General features: G+C 39.9%; 1 protein-coding gene across 1 annotated transcript in view; it reads left to right on the top strand.

The window, feature by feature from the left end:
* tmeff2a (transmembrane protein with EGF-like and two follistatin-like domains 2a) overlaps nt 1-25289 on the top strand; it is a 132917-nt gene that overhangs the window by 60192 nt on the left and 47436 nt on the right. Inside the window, exon 4 of the mRNA XM_015053880.1 lies at nt 9468-9494. Coding sequence (XP_014909366.1) covers nt 9468-9494 — 27 coding nt within the window. The remainder of the gene's footprint in view (nt 1-9467; nt 9495-25289) is intronic.

The raw sequence follows: 25289 nt of genomic DNA, 5'->3' as shown, positions 1-25289 counted from the left end.
ATCTAGTGACTTTTTTTCAGTGACAAATCTAGACATATTACTGGAAATATTTATGGTGACAGCATATGAAGCGGCGATTTCTCTGCTGAACAGTTGTAACTAATAGGAAAATTCAACTGCAGTAGCCTCTGTTTAACCCAAAGAGGGCAGCACTGAGACGACTTTCAGGCAAAAATACTGCAGAACTAAACAAATTTACACTAAAATGTCAAAATCAGCACAGAAACATGAAGTTCAAACATTTAAGGATTAATTTAGAGAGTTTATTACCCAAAAATAAGTTAATTTATGGTTTAGTTACACTTTAAAGAAACATTGCTTCAGAAATATTGTCCAGATTCTGTACTAATATGAATCTATCGAATGCGTATCATCGTCTTGTGTTTACTTCAACTCTCTGGTTGCATTGTGATCCTCTGCTAGCTGCAGAAAACAGCTAACATTTAATTAGTACAGATTTGTTTTGTTGCAATAGAGGCTGTTTATTTGGCAGACCAACAGAGACTTTATATAATTACACACACAGTTACTCCAGCTGATTCCAGTAATTTATCTATGAAATTTATCTTTTTTCTTTTTTTGATCTAACAGCCTTTATTCATTGTGTTTTTATGAGCCGCTTTCATTGATGGCATCACCTGAGCCTCGTCTTTCCCCCTGCTGGAAAGAGAAAAGACTTGGTGTCATTTTTACACATAATTGGGATTAGAGTTAGCTGATGAAGCTTGGTGTTGAAGCGGTTGAAGCGCCTGCGTGGGCGTCGCAGGTCGGAGAGGTCGGAAAGGTGGCGCTCTCCATTAGCCGTGCTGTGAAGAGCAGGAGTGCTGCATAAAGAATGCATCACTATTTCTGATCACTCACTGAGCATTCAGCAACATTTCTCTGTGAATTTTAGTTCACAGAGCTAAAAGTCTCCTGGATCTCTGGCAACATTTAGAGCAAATGAAGCCCAATAAGTTTAAACTTGGTTTGTTTATTTGTACTCAAAACAGCTGCACAGCTAAAAGCTGAAGATGCTGATTTCTAGTCAACATGTCCCTCATTCTGTTTGTTCTGCACTTAATATTGATGAAAAAGTACTAATTCAATTGACAGGTTATGGGAAAATATCTTACTATAAGTGAATTCATCTGCCAGTGGAACTAGGAATGTTTTCAATAATATTTAGGAATAATTTACCTAAATATTTGTTGCTGAAAAGTTACCCCTAAGTTTGTTTTTTTTATTTCAACTGTACAAACATATTTACACAAGAAACTAGACAAAAATATTTGGTAAGATTCTTGTTTTTGCAATGCACATATTAAACTACATAAAGATTAAATAAAATTGCAACAAATTGAACTGAAATGAAAATAAATAAAATCTCAAAAGGAAAATAACAAAAAATTTAACTGGAAAACATAAAAATACACAAAATTAAGTGAATTAAAAGAAATTAAAAAATGTTATTTTAATTAAACAGAATGAGAGATGTTCACTAGAATCAGCCTTTTTAGGTTTTAGCTGAGTACCTTTTATTTTTTTTAATTTTATTTTATTTTAGACAAAAACAGTTGGCAAAATGTGTTTTTACAGTGCTCGGTGTGTCTGTTCTCAATAAAGCTAACTTTTTTTTCATATGGCACTTTTAATTTCTTACTTAATGGAAATAACACAGTTACAAACTGTTTTTTCTCTCCTTTAGCAGCATAGCGACAAACATTTGCACACATTTGTTATAGAAACTGCATGTATACGCTCACGGTGCATTTAAAGACGGCTCGGAAAAACACGATCCCGCCTGTTAGCATCAGATTAAACCTTTGTGACGGCGGTCCAGTAGTTTTAATTTTTTCAGACTTTGGTTCATTTTTAGGTGCAGAATTCAAAAAGTCTTGTGTTTATGTTTATGTCATTTGGGCAGTGAAACAGAAGATAATCCTTTAAAATAATGTATTAAATTATTGTTGGTGTTTTGTTGCCATTTTGCATAAGCGCCGTAATTTGCCCAAAGCTGACAAACTGCTTGTGTGGAGGAAAAAAATCCATTTCACATCAGTTAAAAAGGCTAAAAAATAGATTCATGATCACAAAAATAAAGGATATTACATCTATAATTTCAGTATGTTTTAGTTTTATAAACACATGATTTAGTTTCAGTTTATAGCTTTTCCATTAATTACAATCAATGAACATTTTTGTCAGTTTTTGACAAAATGTTCATTAGTTAACTATAATAACTTTGTTATGGAGCTGGTTTGTATAAAAACACCCCATCTGGACTGAATTAATCTTGGTATTAATTTCTTTCATTTTTGTTTTCTGTCTTTGCCACTTTAATCCTTAAGTGACACGCTTAGCGGGATGAGCTGGTTGAAGGAGGAATCTACCAGCTAATGAGTCACGTTGTGAATAATGTGCTGATGGTTGAGGCTGAGCAGCTCCACTGGCGAGGTGATGCGCGGCGCGTTGTAGAGCTATGTGAATCAGACCGGCTGACTCAGTTAGCTGCTCTGACAGAAGTCCATTAAAGGAGCCGTGAATGGAGAGGAACTGTGTGTGTGTGTGTGTGTGTGTGTGTGTGTGTGTGTGTGTGTGTGTGTGTGTGTGTGTGTGTGTGTGTGTGTGTGTGTGTGCAGTCACATGAACCATCCAGCCTGTTTTGAGCTCCTGTGTTTGCTGTTGAAGCCATGGGATGACTCTGTGTGTGTGTGTGCGTGTGTGCGTGTGTGTGTGTGTGTGTGCGTGTGTGTGTGTGTGTGATCCAGTTCTGAATCATCTGGCAGAGCAGCAGCATAAAGACTCTTTTCTTTCATGCAGCATTTAGAAAAGCTAATTCAGGATTTGTGAACAGGGAGGCTGTTGTGGTTCCTGTCCCGTTATTCTGGCTAAACGAGGTCACTGTACACAAATATTCAGTGTGTGTGAATGAATAGACGTCCTACAGCGGCCACACCGTCTCTTCTCAGCTGCTTTTTTACTCTCTCTGATTTATGACTGAATTAACTTTTCCTGACAACGACACAATGACTGCAAGCCATTTCATTCTCTGTTAAAGGGCCGGTGTCGTGTTTTCCAGACGCACAGAGACGTTTTGTAGCACAGTAAAGTAGGGCTGAAAAACGTATCACAAAATAAGCGTTTCATATTGGTTAATATCAATAATTATTGATTAGTTTTTATGAATTTTTTTTCATTTCCTAGCAACAGGTTGTTGCTAGGTAACCAAAGAGTGAGTGAGTTAGTTGATTCCACCCAATGTGCTTAGCTAACAGGTAGAGGTTGAGTGACTAAAGTTTTTCCTCTGCTTGCATCTCCCAGAATGCTGTGCGGTTCTGGATCAGAGTTCAGTGAATATTCTATATTTTAAATATTGAATATTCTGTCAGATGTATTATTATTGATATTGAACATGTGTCTGTCGTGATATATATCATTATTGATTTATTGGTCAGCCCTACAAAAAGCCGGTTCACTATTTTACTTTCAGATATTATTAAAATGCTAAAAGTATCAAATATGACTTAAAACAGATCTGACTTTGTAATTTAATGCCTTGAAATCGGGCCTCTGTCTCTTTAAGAAGCTCCTGCTCTTTCTGAAGCTCCGCCTTCAGGAAGTCATCCCAACATGGCTCCTCTATTAACCCTTTAACAACATTTATACCAGAGTTACCCTGAGAAGTAGCTCCTAACTTGAGCTTAGCAGGGGTTTGCTAATTGTTGCTGACTAGTCTGAAGGAGCTGAGTGGGGGAGGAGCTGTGCCTCCAAGGCGGAGCAAGGTCACAGCTGAATGGTTGCCATGGAGATTAAAGGATTTCTCAAACATGCATGAAAGAATCAGAAACATGCCAGGTTTGTTTTTGGTGAGGGAATAACATTATAACATGATGGAAAGATATAAAAAAAGGAATTTTACATAATACTGTCCCTGTAATACAGAACATTTCTAGAAAAAAAAACAAGGAAATATGAGTTTGAAAAGTCAAACATTTTTAAGTTTTGAAACTGAAAATTTCTGAAATCTCAACATTTCTGAGTTTTTTGGCAGGAATATACTCCTCTTTTTTGTGCGTAAATGCCAAAAATGGCCCTTATGCACCGTCATAGATTTTACTTTCTTCTTTTAATTGTCTTTAATTGCTGGAAGCTGTTTATCAATAACAGCTTTATAAAGTTTCACACATCATTGTGCTGTAAACCAGCCTGGATGGACGGCTTCGTCCTCTCAGACTCCATCATCAGCATATTTTTATTTATGAAGCCATATTTAGACTTCCTCCTTCACGTTGGATTTTCTCTTTTTCTGAGAACTTATTTTTGCTTTTGGTGCCTAAAGTCTGGAATAAACTTGAAATCTTTTCAGTTTTCTGCTCCGTCTTGTTGAACTGTCTCAGGAATCATCTGCAGCTCAGCTATCTATTCCTTTTTTTCTCCTTAATTTCGACCCACTGGTGATAAATATCTGTTTGCTTTATAATAATCAAAGTGTGAAATGAAAACAAAGTTTCAGGGGGTTTGTGTGGTAACCACGGTAACCAGGACGCCCCCTGCCTGTGTGGGAGCGGCCTTACGTAACCGTTGAACACGACATTTTCTTGTGGGGGAACAATGGTGGGCGGGACTTCCTGTGATGTAGCCCGCGCTGCGCTGCCATTGGTCGGTTTTCTCAGCTAAATCACCGTTAAAACTTTCATAATATGAAGAGAGAGATGTCACGTTTGCGGCAGCAGGGTGACGGTGTTTATCTCCCGATCTGTTTCACTCGCTCTCCATCCTGCTAAAATCCTGTTAGCAGAAAGCGAGCAGCGTGTGATGGAGACGCGCTCAAAGCCGGTTTCCTGCTGAGGGCCGGGAGATTACACCACAAAGCTGCCGGTTAAATGGCAAACTCCCAGTCAGGAGGAGATAAAGGGGAAAAAAATATGGACCTATCTTTACATCTGCAGAAAACATTCAGCAGATCATCATTAAGTTTATAACATTTCAGCAACAAGGCAGTTCAAAGTGCTTCACATCATGAAAACACAGAACCCAGTTTTAAACACATTCGCCGCTCTGTGCCGTCTCTGCGGTGGCTTCATGGGAGCCTTAACGGCTGGGAAGAGCCGTCTGCTGCTGCTGGAGACGGCAGCGACCGGGCCGCTCAGACGGAGCGCAGACAGCCGACGAGTAGAGTCAGTCTGTCCAGCAAGCTGAATGTGGTGCTACTCTACTGGACGGCTCTGCAGTTAGACTGGAAACCAGTGACTGGAATGGGAGTGAACCAAACAATGACTGGGCTAAATAGGCTGGGAGGCTTTAAAAAAGCCTCATTTTAGTCATTAAAACACCAAATATACCTTAATGTGCATTACTGTGCATTAGTTATGCATATTTCTGGGCATAATAATGAATATTATTAATAAAATAATCAAGACAAATGAAAATGGCAAATTCTGCAGATTTTTCGTTTTACCACTCAACTTTATTTTATACAAAATTAGAAATAGGGCTCCAAATAAAAATTATCCTAATGGTTACTCAGGATATTTAACACAATATTAGAAATGCATTAAAAGATGCAAATAAACAAATAATTTAATTACTTTTTAAAATAAGATAAATATTTTGTCGACTGAATGTATGTTTATTCTAAAATATATATATTACATTTTTGGCTTGGTTTTGGCAGTTTTGGTTATTTCACAGCGATTTGTCCTGAATGACACCAGCACCGCTAATCCACCTCCTTTGCTTTTGCTGCTCTCCTTTAAATCTCTGCCTGACATAAAAGAAATTCCTGCGAACTTTAATCTTTCTTTGTGCGAATCCCGTTTCCCTCCTGATGGAAATCCTGACCTGCCGTATCTGGAGGGAGCAGCAGGTGTTTGCAGAACCCGACCGGCTCCCAGACGGTCCGGTCCAAACAGCAAACAGACGGCCTGCTGGGAGAAACCTTCATGCTAAGCATGCAAACATGGCCGCCTTTCATGTTCTCAACAGCAGCAGCTGCAGGGAGCCGAAAATATCAGATTGTGACATTTACTGAAAACCGGAATTAGAAGGAAAAATAAAAAAGTTCTTTTTCTGTTCTGGTTACCTTCAGCCGAGGAGAATAAAGTTGTGATTTAAAGTCAGCGGACGGGAAAGCTCCAGAGGAAGCTGATTAGCCCAGGATGGCAGCTCTTCCTGAACACACCAGGAGGAAAGTTAAGCTTTAGCTTAGCCAAGCGAAGCAAAACCTCAACGTCTCCCTGCTTCCTCCCTGCAGGGGAGGAAGCAGCAGCAGCTCCTGAACGTCCAGAACAAAAACGTCTCCGACCAGATGCATCAAATCATTACGACCAGCGCTGTCCAAACTGTATGCACCCAGAGCCAAAAGCCCCAAGCTTTAACTATGCAGGGGCCACATTTTAATTCTTTTCACCAATTAAAAAATATGTAAAAAAAATAATATTCACTTTTTTACCTGCACAACAATAAATAAAAGTTAAGTTAAGTTACATTGGACTTAATTTTTTTACAGTTATTTTGCATTTTTTTTTTTATTCTCCGGAACAAAAATAAGAAACTTTGCCATATTTAGCCAAAGATAATGGATGGATGTGAGTAAAAACTTGCTAGATTAAAAGAAACTAAACTGAACATATTTTTAAGAAGATGTAAACTTGCCATGGAAAATCTCATCCTTAAAGAATAAAAAGTGTGGGAGAGCAAATTTGTACCATTCTTGGATTGCGGTTATGGGCCACACATAACTAATCCAGGGGCCACAAACGGCCCCCGGGCCCCACTTTGGACCCCCCTGCTCTACCCAGAGACGTTTTCTTCTCCATCTCTGACGGTTCAAACTGCGATATGTTATTCATCTGAGCGCCTCCGCTGGTATTGTTCTGAAGCTAAAGGTTTTTATTGATTTAACACGAACCCCTTCTGACTGCAGCCTGATCCTCCAAGCTAAGCCTTTTCACTAAACACTGCACACTTAGTGTCCCGCATGCTCCAAGGTCAATAAAAGCCTGCAGACTGAAAGGCGATGGAGGAGGCAGAGCTCTGCAGACAAAGTTCAAAGAAGGATTTTCTTTTTCTTTTTCTGTGATTAAAGATGTGCATCAGAGTTCTGTTTGAAAGGAAAATAAAACCTTGGTTAATATTTGGTGTTGGAGGGAAACGGGTGACTTCTGCAGAGGCAGCTACTCTGTTTTAGTTCAGAGTTTATTTTATATTCACAGCAACCGCTTTCTTTTTTATTACTTTAATTTCTATCAGAAAACAGAGTGAGCTGATTGAACACAAACTCATCCTTGTGAAAAAGATTTTATCTTTAAAGTAAATAAAAACCCAACACTAATTTTTTTCTGCTCATTTTTCCTCTTTTTTGCTTTTTAGTCTGGAGAAGAAAAATAATTTTACACTATTGAAAACCAAAAATGTATCTAATTATTGCACTAAGCTCTGTTTGACTCGTTTTCTGCTTTTTAGCGAATAAATTTACTGTAAAACATTGAAATTTGCACAGAAATATAAAGATAGAAGCCATAAAGTTTGTCTGCAAATGAAAGTTAATTTTGGGATTAGTTTTTCTATAAAAGAAACTTTAGAAATATTGTCCAGTTCTGCAAAAAAAACTTGTTTTCATGACTTTTATTAAAAGGAACTTAAACATTTCTGAATTTAATTGCTTTGCTGGTTCATTGGTTTTCTTTTCAAATTCTAAATCAGTAATTTAATCCTGTAATGTTTGAGTAAAGCTTCATGAACATGAAGGATTACACTTTTAAATTGACATTGTTTAAAATGTCTTTTTTACGACATATTGACATGAAGCAAGAAATCATAATCTGTCATAAATATGTAATAACATGTATCAACTACCAAACTTTAAAACCTTTATCTGTTTACATCACCATGACGTTTGCTGCCATTGTCAAAGTCTGCTCAAGTACTGAGTAACTGATCCAATTATCAATCATTTAATATTTCAAAATTACATCATCAGACGGACCAAAATATAAGGTTAAATGGAATTTTTTATATTTTACGTACGAAAATGACAATAACTTATATGAGTAACTTAAAAATAACAAAATCAGGCAAAAGAAAAACCTTTCCAAAGTAAGTTCTTTAAATAAAAAGCGTATGAATCTTTAACAAAACCTGCAGGTCTGTGTTTGGTGAATTTTTGGATAAAACATGTTTGTTTTTCATTCTGTAGGTAGAAAATTTGGAAATTTTACCCAAGTTAGTAGAAATACTTCACCACTAAAAGGACATTTTTCAAAAAAGTTACTCGATGCCAAAAATGTTATTTCCAAAGTCTGCCACCGGTACAGAATTACCAATAAAACCTCTGAAATGTGATCCGTTTGATTCCCGACAGCAGTCCGTCTGCTGATGGAGAGAATCACCACGACCCAAACGTGTTTCTGTTAGACCGGATCGATCCGAGCCTTACGCCGCGCCGCTCTCAGTGACAGAGATCCGATCAGGTCCCATCAGGACTATATAAACCATCTCACATGGGTCCCAACAGCAAGCAGAGCCAGAAACACCCGCCTGCGTCTGGCCTCGTGTGTTTCAGCAGATCAATCAATCAATCAATCAATCAATCAATCAATCAAGTAAGTTTATTAGTACAGCACATTTCAGCAACAAGGCCGTGCAAAGACCTTTCCATCATAAAAACACAAAAAGAATTTAATTTTTACCATCACTTTAAAAGCAGCTTTAACCAGGTCAGTTTTAGTCAGTGTTTCAGTTGTTTTCCAGTTTTTTTTTGTAGATTTGTGGTGCATAGAAGCTGAATGCTGCTTCTCCATGTTTGGTTCTGGAGATGCAGAGCAGAACCAGAAGGTTGATCCAACAGCAGCAGATCTTTAAGCCGTTCAGTGATCACAAACTAATTTTAAAGTCTATTCTCTGATCTATGAAGACACTGTTGCAGTAAGTAATGATACTGGATCTCATTGAGACATTAGACCTCTGGTCTTGGAAATGTTCTTCAGGTGACAGAAGGCCAACTTTGTAACCGTCTTTATGTGGCTCGAAAGGTTCAGGTCAGAGTTTGTCCTGATTTTCAGTTTCCAGCTGTAGTAACTGAAGCTCCAGATCGTTTCTCTCCAGGTCCAAACATAATAGCTGATCGGGTTACTGCGCTCCTGAGGATCCGTTTACAGCGGTGTCGTTGATTGGTTGGGTGAGCTGCTGCTGTTTCCCCAACGTTACGTAGATTCAGAGGGAAAAGGATTCACTGACACACGAACATCTGGAAGCGGAGCGCGCTCAAAGCCTTGTCCTCTGCTTATTATTCCAGCCTTTCTCTTTTAAATCTGAGTCACAGTATTGGAGAAATCTCATCTCCCCACAACAGAAAGCATCCTCCCAACACGACCACAAGCCGATAGTCAAACAGACGAACACTTCCACATGCTGACCCAGGCTCATTCAGCTAATGTGTGTCTGCAGCAGCCCGTGGTTAATAACTGTGTTTGTTCTCTCTGCAGATGCCGGGTCGGGATCGGGAGACGATGGTAAGATTACTCACGTCATCCGTCCTCCTACACCTCCTCTGCTCCAGCTCTGCATACGCTGCTGCTGCTCTCTTTATGTTCTCCTCTGTGACACGAAAAGTTTTATTTTTCTCACGTTGAACACAACTTTACGCCCCGATAAATTTAATCTGTGTGGTAGAAGTCATTAAAGCTCTTGAGACTTGCATTAATTTGCTGCAATGGTTCGGTTACCTGCTTTTCAACAAACTCCTGTGAAAAATCTGACTTCAAAATCTGATGACAGTTTCTGACGCTCAGATTTTCGCCCAAACTCTGATGAGACGAATCCGCGTTTCATAAAACACCAACACCAAGACGGCCCACACGCAAAGCCATTCATATTCATCTCCATGGCAACTACCACGACGTACCGGTCCGCTAAGTTAGCATGTTAGCATGTTAACTGTTTTCGCCCACTTCAAAATAGAGCATGACTGTAAAAGGCTAACTACCTGAAGAATTTAATAACCAAAACTTTAACATCGATTTCAAACTTTATTCAACTGAAAGTTTACAAAACAATAAAGTAACTTTAGGGGAAACTAGGTGCGCTTAACATTATGAAAATTATCAAATGCTGCTAAGCTAAAAATGAGTTCTGGTATTAGCGTGCTAGCAGAAGTATACCCTCTGTTTTAGTCATATGATCGGAGCGCCTGAAGATGGAGTCCAGCTGTAGTCCCTGGCTGATTGCTCTAAAATCAGGGCTGATGTTTTTCTCACTAGCTTTCTGAGTTAGCGACGGATTCTTCCAAAGAAAAGCTGCAGCCGGAGTAGCTTTGCATTAAAACAACCCTAGATGTTTCTGAGAACCTCAGAGTGAGAGGTTCACCAGATGAAATGAAGCTTTTGAGTAAATTAATCCTTTAGAATTTATTAGCAAAAATTAATTTAGGAGAAGCTAGGTTCGCTAAACGTCTTCAAAGTTAGCAAAAGTTAAAAATGAGCTAGAACTGGAGCTGATCCACAGCCGACACATTTTGTATGCATTTCTACAGCTTTCACATAAACTAACAAGTTGCTTTTAAACCTGGTCGAGCATCAAATGTTCATGTTTTATGTACAGATGTGTTGCGGCTGCAGGTGAATGCTAATGTGTGATGGGTGTATTAGCCACATGTCTGGCTCCTGATGCAGCCGGTGTCAGTCGACCGGCTGATTACGCTGCGTTTGCTCGGATGAAGCAGCTTCTCATTTGCTCGGCCTTGTTGCAATTGTTAAACATTGAAGGTGCTTCTTGTTTCTGCTGCAGACTGTTCACACCGAGGGAGGACATGACGCTGCTCACAGGTTTATTTCATGACCTCGATTATTTTCTGATCGCTTGGCTTCATTTCGCACCGTAATGCAGAAGGAAGCAGGGAAAAGGTTGTTGAAACGTTTAAATTCTGAAGTCTCTACAAGGTAATGGTTTTGCTATGGTTAAACTATTCTCACAAGGAAACTATTATCTTAAGATCTGGATCTGATGAAGATATGGAGCGATTTAAGACGGGATGTGTGAGTTTTCAGTCTCAGGAAAGCTTCTGGTCGGTAAATCTTCGTAAAGGAAAGGAATGATGAATGGATGTGAAGAGGAATCAGAACATTGGCGGGAGGAGGCACCGGATGAAAGATGAGAAGCATAAGGGAGGACGATATATTGGATTGTTTTGTGGTTGAATTAGATTTAATGGTAATGAAATGAATTTGAGTGAACTGGACAGAATGGTTCTCAGGTGGAAAAAGGTGAAATATTCCCTCTGGGTCAGGGAGCGAGTTTTGCTTCATGGAGAATCAAATGTTTAAACCTCTAAATTCAAGAATTCAACCCTCACATGTGGATCACAACTTAAGGTTCAAGGTCTTGATTATAAAAAGATAAAATGAGTTTCCTTGGAGAACTCGATGGATAATTTCTCCATCTCCTGGTCATTGTTTAGGTTCTTTCTTAAGGTTTCAGAGATAAACAGTTTAAATTGAATCCATCTTTGTAGTAGACTTATGTGGCTTTGGTTTGACTGTATAGAGTAAAAAGACTCTTTGTGTCATTCCACCATGAAGCAATGATTCCTGTTTAGTCCACTTTAATCCAACTCCAGTCCGCTTGTGTAGAAAGTCCGGTTCATTTGATTGCTAATTGACCAAAAACTGAACTCTGGTTCGCCTACAAACCTCGGTCTCGGTTCGGTTGACATGAACTCTGGTTTGGTTTGAATGTATATGTGAACGCCAAGTGGACCTGATACTGCTCCAAAAGCAGGAAGAAGACTACAGCGCAGGGCATTCTGGGTAAATACAGCCAAAACAACCGTGCTAGCATAGCACTAACAAGAGAAATGACTCGTGGTCTTTTAGTAAAAACAAAAAAGAAATCCTACCATCGCTGAAATCCGACGACGCTTTACATTTTGAGTAGAAGGAAGTTGCGCTCAGTGTCTACAGAGGTTTTAGTGTCGTTTCCTCCAGTGGTTCTTGGTGCAGCGCCCCCACAGGCGAGGAGGGGAACAGGTTGGTTTGACTCAGAGCAGAGAGAAAGGGAACCACAGCAGCTGGAAATGTAACAAATGTTGCAACTTTTCCCCCAACTGAACCAAATCTACCGCATTATCAAGTGTGAAAACGGCCTTAGCAGCTACAGGGAAATCCCTGGTGACCAGAGTGACCCCGGTCCTAACCCCGAGTTATAACATAAGTGTTCACTAGAGCATTCAACTGGGTCACAAAGCTCCTCCACAAAGAGCTTTGTGAGATGACTTCAGTTTCTGAAACTTGATGCGGTCGGCTAAAGGCCTGAGAAACTGACCTGTTTTGGCGAATCAAATGGTCTGCATAGAAATTAAACATGTTAAAGTTAACGGGTCCCATAGATCGTTAGCGACTGCGACTGTCCGACCGATAAACCAGGCGTGTGTTTAGTTCAGAGCAAGGGGATGTTATGAATGAGACAGGAAGTGAGCTATGTTTCCATCCAATTTGTCTTGCAAATTCTGAATGAACTTTTAAGGTGTTGCAAAAATATAAAATGTGAATTTGTTGTGTAATGAGTGTAATCTAATCAGATGTTGACGCTACGCATGGCTGTAAGAAACAGGAAGGAGAGGTTGCAAACTAGCAACAAAAACGCATCTTGAAATGAAGAGACTCCCCCCCCCTCCGATTTGGAGGTTTGTGCCTCTGGAAAGGCACAGAATTTTGCTACATTAAATACTTGTATAATAAATATTTAACTTTTTTTTTGCAAAATTGAGGAAGTTGTTTCAAATTTTTCTGTTTCTATCAACCTTTTCTGTGACGCTTCAAAATGTGTCAATATGTCAGAAAAACAGACGGCTAAAATCAGCACACATGCTGATATGCCGCAGTTTATTTGCATATGCAGCTCCTGCGTTAGCTGTGGTGCGTTTGAGCTGCATGAGACTTGAACACGAGAAAGAGAGAGATTGAAAGAAGAGAGAAATGGAACGGAGCGATAGAGAAACAAAAACATGGTCTGAGGCCGAGGGGCTGCTGATATAAAAGTGCTGCAAAGCTGATAACAGAGGAGAGGAAATGTAAGGCTGAGATTAAAACACATCCTCCACGTTTGTGAGCTGGACACATGGAGGCAGGAGCAGGACGAGCCCACTCATTGTGACGCCAGCGTTCCCATCATGCTTTGTTTGTGATGCTGCGTCGCTCTGAGGTTCCCGTCTTAATGAAACATTAAAGAAACGGAGCATGCAGGCTGAAAATACTCAGCAGCAAAGTTAAAAATCAGTTATTCTCTGCTTGGGCATTGTTTTCAGCTAAAAATGCAGTGACGTTGTAGAGCAATGTTTAATCTATAAAACATTACAGTTTTATAGCATCTCAGGATTTCACTCTGCAGATTTTAATTAGTTGCCTTCTAAAGTTTTAAAACATTTTTACCTTGAAGGATTCTTCAGAAAACCAGGAAAACGACGAACAACCCTGACCATCCTCTTCATGTGACTGTCTTCAGTCAGAGGCTTCTTCAGAGTCTCTGTAACACAGACTGCTACTGGAGCTCTTTCCTCCCAACAGCCATCGCTGTCTACAACAACTCAGAAGAATCTGAATTAATGAGTTACACCAGCATTTAATAAAAAAATTAAAAATTAAATTACATCATCAGACTGATTAAAAATATAAAGTTAAATGGAAATGTTGGTATTTTAAGGACCAAAACAACAGTAATTAATACAAGTAGCAAAATCAGCCATAAGAAAAAAATGTTTCCAGATCAGTTTCTTTCAATAAAAAACTTATGAAACTTTAACAAAACCAGCAGGTCTGTGTCTGGTGAATTTTGGTTAAAACATGTTTGTTTTTCTTCTACTCAAGTAAAAGCAGAGATACTTCATAATAAAATTACTCAAGTAAAAACACTCCTAAAGGGCGAATCGATCACTCAGGAGGGAAACAGACAATTAGGAAACAACAGCAGAGGGGCAGAGAGTGTGTTTCTGCACCAGAGGAGGAAACAAACAGCCTCGGTCCACACAGAGCGGCAGGAGAGGTCAGCGCAGGCGGAGGAAGCCTGCTGGTGCTTTACGAGCCTGGGGAGAAGGTTAAAGCAAGAGGCTGTAAAATATGGCTTTGAGGGAAGCAGCAGTGGAGACCCATCCTGCTGAAAATCAAATATATTTTAACGGCACGCCATAAATCCACACACATAAACCGGGATAAGCCAGGAAGTTGCCAGTTTCATTGGCTGCAGGCAGTGTGTGTGCGTGTGTGTGGAGAAAAGCTGCAGAGCATGCATGGCTGCATTCATGCTTCAGAGTGTGTGTTCTCTTACTTTTTCTACATCAGATAAGTGAGAACAGGAGTCAGCTGTGCAGAGCGGAGAGCCGGCGGTCATGAGAGCGGTCACATGGTCCGCATCAGACGCTTGTGCAAATCAAATTGTACAGTGGAGGGGAAATTGAGTTTCGCTCACATGATCTCTGCTGGGAGAAAAAACGACAAAAGCTTCAAACGGAAGAAGGTTTCTGAAAATTCACAGATTAAAAGAAAACAACGTTAAGTCAAGACTGATTCTCTTTGAGGCTAAAAAAAGACACACGGCACATAAAAACACTATAATGGAAGACGAGTGTGTTTATTATCTGTCTGATGGGTGTCCAAACTGTGGCTCGGGGCCATTCGTGGCCCTTCGAGTGAATTTGTGCGGCCCCCAGCTGCATTACAAGAAGGATGTCTTCAGTCATGTAGTAACTAATTACACTGACTTGATTTTTGGAAAAGGTGTACTTCTAGGAGTAATTTTATTATGAAGTATTTTTACTCTTACCTGAGTAACACTTCTGGATTTTCTATCCAGTGAGTGAAAAACAAACATATTTAAACCAAAAATCCACCAGACTCAGACACACACCTGCAGTTTAAGTTTCATCAGTTTTGGTGTGCTGTGGTGGTGCAGGGGTTCAGCACAACCTTAGTCCTCGACACGGCCGTCACAGGTTCGATTCCCGGCCTGGTGACCTTTGCCGCATGTCTTCCCCTTCTCTCATCACCTGCTTTCCTGTCAAGTTGCTATCAAATAAAGGCCACTAGAGCCAATAAAACCTTTAAAAAACCAAAAAGTTTTATATTGAAAGAAACTGATTTTGTAATCATGTCATTTAAATTATTTTCATTTTGATCTTTCAAACACCAAATTTTCACTTAACTTTATATTTTGATCTGTTTTATACAATTTTAAAAATATTAAATGATTGATAATTTGATCATTTACTCAGTACTTTAGAAGACTTTTTAGAAAATATTTTTTTACTCGAGTAAAAATTTCACACTTGTGAAACCTGTCAGTGCCGTTAAAATCAGGCGAATAAGTTTTTTCACTCAGTAAATCATTAAAGAACATGGCAACGACGGATAAGATGTTATTTTTATCAGCCATTAAGTCGGCGTGATGCAAAAAACTGTTTCCATTGCAGTTTTGTAAAATGGCTGAAAAACCGACTCATCCAGCGCAGAAGCTTCTCAAGAAAATGTTTATTTTAAATTGATGCACTACCAAAAAGTGAATTCATTTTTGTAATTGCAGTTAACAGAAGCGCAGCTGATGTTGCCAACGCAGCGACTTTACTGATATATTCAGCAACTTTTCAGACCAAAAAAATGTTATTTTTTAAAAATGTCGTCATGGGTGATCAGGCAGATCGGATCATAAACATGGTGGGATTCTGGCTAAAATATAAAATCACAGAGGAATAAATTTAGCTGCATCTGGACTTTCACCTTGTTTTATTGGACTGGTCCAGCGGCGTGAAGCTGCCGTCCGTCACAGGACCTCCATGTTGTTGTCATTCATTTCCTACTGCAGAGGAATATTGAGTCTCATCGACTATTCCCACTTCCATCTCCTTTCCACAAATCTAGAACCAGAAGTGATTAGATTTCATCTCCCTCCAATGTTTGGATCTCATTTTTATTGATAAAAAATATGAATACGTTTTTCTGGTCAATAATGCATGAATTTTCATTTATTTCTTCTGTTGAGGAATATTTGTTGAAAAATCTTTGTCAACAAAAGCTACCAGATTAGTTTTGTTAGAGAAGCACAGTTTCTGTTATTCCCACTTGGATGTCTGAATAAATATGTTGCCATTAATAATAACATTTAAATGCCTTTCAAACAGCAGAATATTCAAAAACAGCCTAGTAATGTCCTTAAAACCTGTAGAGGAATCAATTTGGACCTTATCTGTCTCCGTAGTTGTTGAAGAAAACAAACCATCCATCCTTCCTGTACAAACAGCCCATTCAGACCAAATTAATCACGACCCGTTTAGGAAGAACTCGCCCTGTAGAACCTCTGTTAAATATGCAGCTTTAAAGCCCCCAGATGTGCGTCCAGCCTGAGTTTTTCTTGGATTATTAATGCCTATAAACATCATTTGATCCGAGGTTCTGGATGTGAGTCAGCAGGACGCCGGCAGCCTGACCTGACCTGACCTGACTTCAGGTCCGATCCCGACGCTCATCCAAACCAGTCGCTCTGTCAAGGGCAGAGCCACCATTTCTCCAGTAAATGGTAAAAAACGTCTCCATTACGACTCCTCAGTGGAGTCTAATTACCAGTGTTTACATCCAGCTCTAACCTCTCGCTGCATTTCCTGTGGAAAAATAACTTTTAAATGTAACATGAAGATCTTTTTCTCTGTCTCCAATGTTTGTGTATATTTATTTTTGGTGCCTGTTGACTAATGAAAAGATGAGCAGAGTATTGGGGCCTAATTGAAATACAATAGCCTGACTGGGGTAATTAATCCAATGATCAGACCCACAACGCTATGGATTTGCCAGCACTTCATTAGTTTGAATTAAGGAGCGAGGCTCCACTGTGGTGCGATTATGAATTCAATATCAATTGATCTTCCTCTGTTGGAAGCAGCCCACAGAAATAACCTTATGAGGAAGCAAAAAATAACACTTTATTGTTTTATTGGCTTTTAAAATATGGTCGATGAATCTTAAGGTGCCCACAGCCCCTACATTAAGAAGAAATGGAAGAATAAATTGGCTAATTTCTGCGTCTCTAGTGGATTTCAAGCATTCAGGTTAATATAGAGGGATCCATGGTTAGCTAAACATGTGCTGTAATTTTTCTATTAACCTAAAAGTTGTTGTTTGTGATTTGTAAAAACTCACAATAACTCCAAAAATCACATATCTTTATTATATTTTTCACCTGCGCAACACATGCTAGGCTAATGACGCAGGTTGATTATAGTGGACACCATTAGCTACAGCTAACATCATTACCTGGAACTAACAGTATTAGCAGAGCTAACATAAAGTCAAATCAAACTGGAAGATAATGAATGGATGTTTAAAGTCAAAGTTTTCGTAACAAACTATTTTAACATGTTTGAGAAACTGTTTTGATCCTGATGCTAACTGTAAACTGCTTGTTAGAAACTGGAGCTCTTTGTAGCATACCTTCTCCTTCTGGGTTAGCATAAAACTGCTGCAGTTTTATGCTAACTGCAGCAGTTAGCATAAAACAGGCACAAACAGGCTTTTTTGGCCGACTGTCTTCCTTTTCGTTTATTTCCCCTCATCATTTCTGCATTGCCTTCTATTTCAACTCACTCCGGTTCAAACTGAAGGGCTGAAGGTCAGTTAATGCAGTCTGCCACAGCTTTACATGTGGCCCTATAAACTCCAGAAGGACACATGATAGAAATCATTATATTATCAACTAAATCAAAGCAGTTTTTCTCAATTTCATGCAAAATCAACAGATGCCAAGCATGTTTTTGCGGTAATTCATAATTATGAGTTTATTGCAAACTTTCTGCAAAAATGTTCAGACATCAAATATAAGCGATGCTAATTCCCACCTGCAGGTGGCGGTGTTTCTTACTTCCACTGCTGCCTCAGACATGCTTGATGTCAGGTTGTTGTCTGGGATCTACGTGAAAAGTGGCAAAAAGTCACGTAAGCTTAACTATCACAAAATTCCTTTCAAATCTTTTTAAATTTGCACCACAAAATCACAAAACAGTCGTAAAATACTGAACGGACAAATCAGGGTGAAAAGACGTTGATATTTCAACAGTTTCTTCATAGGTTTTATCAATGCATTCTGCCACAACCGGCCCTTTAACACATTCATTTTCATTTTTGTGGCTCAAAGTGAAAATGAAGTTTTCACTCCTTAATTAGAGCTAGCTAACTAAGGGGTGTTAAGGTGTTAGCCAAGGAGCTACAGCCTTTAGCAGGAACTATATGTTAACGACTCCGCGAACTTCTATCCACTACTTAGTGCTTTCTATGTTGTACATCGTAGGAGCTAATCATTTCAATCTAAGCAACAGAATGAAATAAAACAGAAAGCGAGCGTTAAGGTAGCAGCCTGACCTTTGGTTCCCCTGGTGATCGCTCCATCTAACGGCCTCCAAAGTGGCGAGCTGCTGCCCCAGTCACACAGCTATCGCTATGGTAACCACGTTAGAGGTTTAGGGAAGTGAGTAATCTAATCTTCCCACTTTGTGGCACAGCGATAAGGCTCACCACCACCAGCCCACCCATATCTGGGTGTGTGTGTGTCGTATTCGGTTATTCTACGCTGCAAATCTCCCTCACACTGAGAGCCTATGGAGCCACTTTGTTCCCGTTAATAAGAGGAAGACTCCGGTTGAAAAGTCCGAACCCGGCTGAAGTTGACATTTGGCACCGATGTCTTCAGCATTACGGCAGAACTTCAGCCTTAAATAAGTTTAACATTTTCATACAGATGACTGATTGCTCATCTCTGCATTCATATCCGGCCGTCATATGACTGCATCTGTTTTTAAAAGATGAGATGTCTGCAGAGGAATGAGAAAGATGACTGGAGGAGTATGAGACATTTATTTGAGTAACATTTTGGAAAACAAGTACTTTTATCTTTTATCAGAGTAATATTATTATGAACTAATTCTACTTGAGTAAAATTTCTATCTACTTTACTAAATCAAGAACAAACAAGTTTCAACCAGGAATGCAGACAGACAGACACTCAATTTATGTCTAAGTGAGACATCCTGTTTGTACTCCAGCTTTGTTGCTCTAATGTTAATTTCCATCCCTCCCGTCCGTCCATAAATTCATGAGGAACTTTAGCCAAAGTAAAACTTCTTAACTTTCAGTTTGTGAAAATGTGTTAGTGATGTCTAAGAACAATCAGCTTCAGTGCTGGCGAATGATGGCCTTACGTAGATATTAATCGATCAGATCAGCTGGTTAATCGATCAGATCAGCCTCCGTCCTCAGTGGTCGGAGGGCTCCGTCCTTTTGGTTCCCATCATCCGTCCTTCAACATGTTTGGATGTAAATGTGGATTTTCCAAAGTCTCTTTCCTGCTGATGTGCGATAATAAACCAAAACACAGACCCACTGTTGCCATGACAACCCCTCATCTTCAACAAAAAGAAGAATACTCAACACCAAAGCACCAACGGGAGTGAAATTACAGCGTGATGCAAAGTCTCTGATTGTTCTGCAGTGTTTTTTGATTCCTGATGAGGTAACAGTCAGATACTGACTGCTCAGGCATAACCGCGTTATTTACTGCGATTTCTAGAAGCGCTAATAGAAACAAGCAGCAAAATGAATGGAGGAGGTGTTTTAATGAGCTGTTCATCCTTAAATACGCCATTAAAAAATAAAAAAAGCAGCATATAGGCTTGTCGATCCCATTTAGGAGATTGCGTTTTAATTCCATCAGATTTGAGCTAATGGCGCTGAAATGAAGATTGTTGACGGGGAAAACGAAGCGGCTTGTGAGTTCACTGCGGCATCGGCGAGCGGGCCTTTTATTGAAACACAGAGCAGAGCGCGGAGCAGCGGCTCGGCCGATAAGCCTTTCTTTTGGCACGGGGGATAACGGCGTAATCTGGGCCGAGAGGGAGAGGATCTGCAAATGAGATGGAGGCAAAGTCGTTAGATCCCTTCATCCAGCAGGTTCTGCGCCTCCATTCCCATCTCTCACCTCGCCTGCTTGCTGTTTCTTTATCTCTCCATGGGAACGTATCCAATCATGCCACTCTGAAATTATTACTGAGATTTCCTCTATCGCTCAGAGTGTGTGTGTGTGTGAGATGAATTAGAGAGAGGTTCAGGCCGGGTGTCTGAAAAGTGTGACGGACGCTGATGAGAGCCGCCGGGTCACCTTTCGGTCCAGCCCTCGCTCCTGCCGGCTTCAGGGGATTTCATTGTCTTTTTTTTTCATTTCTTGAAAATAATGGAAGCGGGGCAGAGAGAGAAAACCCGTCAGGGGAGCAGTGAAGGATCGCTGCGAATCGAGGCAGATATTGGGGTGGGAGAGATGGGAGGATTGGGATTATACTCTGTGTGTAATAGCAGGATTTGGCTGGGATTAAAAGAGAGAACAGAGGAGTCTGCTGGGAAGTTTAGGAGGGAATGTCAACGATCCGTGTGCGTCAGAGAGCAACTCAGCATGAATATGCAGCAGGTTCATGTTGACAGAAAACACTCCAGATAATAAAACAACCAACAAGCTTCCAGGTTAAACATCAACATTTCAAACTGGATCATTATGCCTCTAATCCGTCATGACAGACAAACAATTCTCCTCTCTGCTTTTGCATTTTCAGTCATTTTACCTTTAGGGTCTAAACTTCTCTAAAGGTTATTTCTTTTGGAGAGTTTTCCAACTTCATAGTTGTGGTGGAAATTTACTACATATTGACATCTGCTGATCATGTTATATAAAATGCTTGTGAACCAAAAGAACGATTTGGGCTACATGTACAAGGCTGGGAGTTGTTTTCTACAGCTGCATCTGAACCAGACCGCCTCGCCCCTTGTTTTCAATTCCTTACCCTTGGTATAAAACTCATGTGTTGTCTCTGCCTGGCAGAGCTTTTCACCCAGACCTGCTTCATTATTGATTGTCCTACAAGCTCTCTGAATTGTGCACAATATATGAATAAACCTGATGGAGTGATTTCACCTGACAGTACTTGGTAAAATAGTTTTTTCCACAACAGTCCTGTAGATTTGGTCTGATTGGGACCAAAACCTCAACATTTTTTACGTTTTCTGCTGCTGTAGTTTTTTCTCTTACCCTTACCTAAACTAATTGAGAAACCTGTTCCCCTCCTCACCTGTGGGGGCGCTGCACCAAGAAGTACTGAAGAAAACGACAGAAACCTCTGAAGACGCTGAGCGACGTTTTCTTCTTCACATCACGTCGCTTACCTTACTCTCCACAAACCTCTCTCCTCCAGCAGCTACTTCTTCTTCTACTGGGTTGATGAGTTGGAGCACTGCTGCCACCTGGTGGCCGGAGGCTTGTTTATTCTGATTCTAAAACGTATTTCTACTTTTCCACTTCTCCACTACTTAAAAAGTGTTGGTCTTCAGTTCCTGCCGTTCATCCTGGATGTTTTTACTGTGACTCTGTCATGGTGTCCACGTTGATTTTCCTTCAGTTTCTGTCTCAATGATCGATTATTAAAACCAATCATGGTTTAAGTCATCTCCAAATCACCAGCTAATCTTTGACAGCGTTGTAATGGTGTTAAATATAAACTACAGCAAACTGAACGCTGAAATTAAAAGAAAACCAATGTAGCCCACCTTTTTTGCATCATCCTTTAAACCTTTTTTTTAAATAAATGTTGGTTAGACATGGAAAAAGTTTTCAAATGATTTATCAGTTTCCATCTGAAAAACCTGACCTCTGCTAATAAAGCAGGTTTAGCTGCTGCTTCAGTTTCCAGCTGTACGGACAAAAAGGAGGGAAGAATAAAGAAGAAGAGAAATAATGAAGGCAGGAAGAGGAGATGGAGTGAAGAACAGAGGAATAAGAGCTGTACCTGTTTCAGCTGTTCTCTTTGGTGGCTGCAGAAGAACATTTTCTCATTATCTCCTCCATAATTGCAGCCGTTATTATTATTCTGCTGATGCTCGGCAAGGCAGTAAAACCCAACCACTGAGCTTCATATGGATCCAATATTCACAGCTCAGGTTTAATATCCTCTGGACAGCTTGTAGCTATTTGTTGGTTTGTCACTGGCTGATTTACGCCAGTCATTTATTCAGTCCGCATTGAACTGATGGTGAGGCGGATAATCTGCAGCTGTTTACCTGAACGGATCGATGAAGTTTCTCTGATCATAACTTCCACAGTACACAAAAAAAAGATAAATAAATATGATCACTGATCAAATGGTTGAGTTTTTTTTCCCACATTAAACGGCAAAATGTTTCAACTTTTTGCCAATGATAAAGCAGAAACAACCAGAAGCTTCAAACTGGACCTGGATTTAATCCCAGCTCTTATGGCAGTGACAGATTAAACGCTACACATTCAGCCGCTCATGCTCTCACGCAACTAATCCGACACTCAGTGTGGTGACCTTTGACCTTATGTGCATGATCCTGGGGAAAAATGTCAAAGTTGACTGTTCAGGAGGGTTTTTTCAGTAGCTAGTGATATGTTCAACTTGATCTTCATTTTAAAAGTCTAGAATATGTCCAGATTTTTCAGATTAGGAATTAAATTACATGTAGTAATTTTTTAATGATTCTTTCCTCCTTCATTCTTTCCATTTGTTTCATTTTGATTGTGAGAAATGCCGTGAAATTAAATAATAGCCAAAGAATTTGTCCATTATTACAGTGTGAAAAAAACCCTCCATGATGCAGCGAATAAAACAGACTTGGCTAAATGAATCCATCAAGAAATTAAAGCTTTCTTCTCAGATCTACTGAATGATTCTGCTGCTGAACTCAGTTTTATTACGTATAAGCAGTTAAACATGACAGCATAGCTTACACTAAATGCCATGTTGGTATGGCATTTTGTTGGTTTAGGACTTTAGCATTAGCCAATGCTAATGTTTGAGTAGTTCTTTAGGGTTAGCGCAGCTAGCCTTTTAGCTAGCGGTGCCCACCACTGCAGACTGTGAACGTCCCTTCATAAAAGCAGCATTCAGTGGCGGCTTGAGGCCTCCAGGTTCTCCAGACTCCAGTCCGGTCCATCCGATCTGTTGGATCCAAAGTCCAATTCTTGGATCTAATGGAGTCCAGGTCCAGCTGGATCAGGATGTTTTAACCACAGAAACGGATCGGGCCAGCGTTGTTCATGAGGTTATGCTGTGTTGGAGTTTTACAGGAGCATGTTAGCAGCAGGAGCAACAGTTCTATGAATTTGTTTTTGTACGAGAATCGCAAACCGTGTAGTTCCCGTATAAATCTAAACTTAAATATATTGACATTTCCAGTGCAGCCCAGAATCTTTTCCTCTCAGCCAGTCATCACAGCCCGTTCTGAATCTTTGCATCGGCGCCGTAAATGAGCTTAGCGCTCGCTCTCTGGAGGCCCTCGGCGGCGGCGTGCTCCGTATGCAAACGTCTGAGGCTGTTTATTTGCGGGTTTCGGTGCTCGTCTCAGGAGGAGCGGGTGAATCCCCTCGTGGCGTTAAAGACTCTGCGCGTGCCGAGCGCTTTGTGTTGTGAAAGCAGAACTTTGACGCTTCGCTTTGGGAGAGCGCGGCGCGGCTGGCGGTTTGTTTACATCACAGGAGCAGATCACTTTGCGGCTTGTAATGGAAGATTGGCAGAGGGGCAGTTCACTTGTTTATTTACTCGCTGAAATTGCATTTGCAGAGGCAGTGGCGGGACTGCTGCATGATGGGAGGGAAGCCTCGTAATATTACAGCGAATTATGGCGGGGGATTAACTACCCCACACCGATCTTTGAGCTTTGAGTCGTATGAAAGAGAAAACATCAAAACATGACTTTGTCTTATTTGTTTTGCTCCTTTCTGAAGCCTTTGGAGGAGAGTCTCTCTGGACCAACTTCTAAACCTAAACTACTCTCTAAAAAGAAGATTTCCATTTTTATTGCTCCTAAACTTACAGCAAATTAATAAATCAGTGCTGCAGTTTAGCTGTAAAATTCTTAATTTCTGTGCTGATTATTAGATTTGACTGACAGCTGAACAGAGCAGGTTAATTAACAGCTGACAGGTTGATTAACAAGCCTCCGACTGTGTGGTTTTCTAATCTTATGAGACAGTTGTGATGTGTTTTTTTATTTTTAACTAAAATCAATCTTGCAGTGCACGGTTCACAGTTGAAGCATCACAATGTACGTGTCAAACTCGCCTTTTCTTATTTTATGCCCCTGCTGAGTTTCTCAAATTACCAGAAAGGACCAACAGGAGAACGATGAAGCGCCGGCAGCGACGTTTCTACTGCAGGTGTTGATTATAAAAACTGAAATAATTAACGCTTTTTGTTGCATCGCTGTTTCAGACTCTGTCGTTATGCAGCGATGGACACAAATCGCTTCACTGTGGGATCTCTGACTCCTCACTGGTTCATTTCAATGAGGTACATTTTGTCCCTTCTGGATTTTTTTCCCCAATAAAGATGGACTCAGTAGGTCAGAAGCTGAATAGAGACCAGAAACAATACGTACAAAAACCCTTCATGTTGGATGAAGGCCCTGCTACGCTCTGCACTGCCTTCCAGAAAGTGAATCATTTGCAAAAACTTCAATCACAGCAATCAGAGGGTGGAGCTGAGAATTTAAAAGTTTTCCTGCTTATTTAAATGGATATTTCCTTCTTTTAGGTGGTGTTAAATAACGGTTATTTTGAATAAATTGAGCTACTTTTTCTGGAGGCACCAAACTTTAAAACAGAGTGAAGAGAGTTTGTTTTCTTTTAACCCTAAATAGGGATTGTGTCATCTTTACAAATCTATAAAAGAGCGCTAATCTTTCAAAATAAAATGCGTTAAGACTACCTAGGCAATTTTTTTAAATAGAAAGATAAGAAAATTATTAAACACTAGTGAGACGTTTTAAAGCTGACAATTAGAACATGAAATCTACTTTTTTTAAATGCCATAGTCAGACTAGCCATTAGCTTGTCTGTGGAATAAAACTGATCTTTGCTGATCTAAGCTGGACAGTTATTGACTTAACCTGAGCTAACACTTTAACTGATAATGATGAAAAATGAACTCATAAAATCAAAAACTTCTGTAAGAAACGTGACAAAATGTTGAACCTGAAAAGGCTAGGCTGATAGCCTCAGCTGAGGCCTGAAGCTAATTAGCAACAATCATCCCAGCTACAATTAGATGTTGTAAAGTTAATTCTGTTTCAAGAATTCAGATTTTAATCACCAAACCTGTTGCATTTTTGAATTAGCTAACAGGATTTTAGTCTAATAAAACCTCAGTCATCTTGTAATGTCGCTCCATTTGTTTTGGTTTTTCTGGAGATGCTGATATGATTGCTAGCGCCATTGTTTGA

The sequence above is a fragment of the Poecilia latipinna genome, unplaced genomic scaffold, assembly GCF_001443285.1.
Source record: "Poecilia latipinna isolate Pla-1442-1.1 unplaced genomic scaffold, P_latipinna-1.0 Scaffold1211, whole genome shotgun sequence".
NCBI classification, from domain to species: Eukaryota; Metazoa; Chordata; class Actinopteri; order Cyprinodontiformes; family Poeciliidae; genus Poecilia; species Poecilia latipinna.
This window is presented reverse-complemented; position numbering and strand designations above follow the sequence as displayed.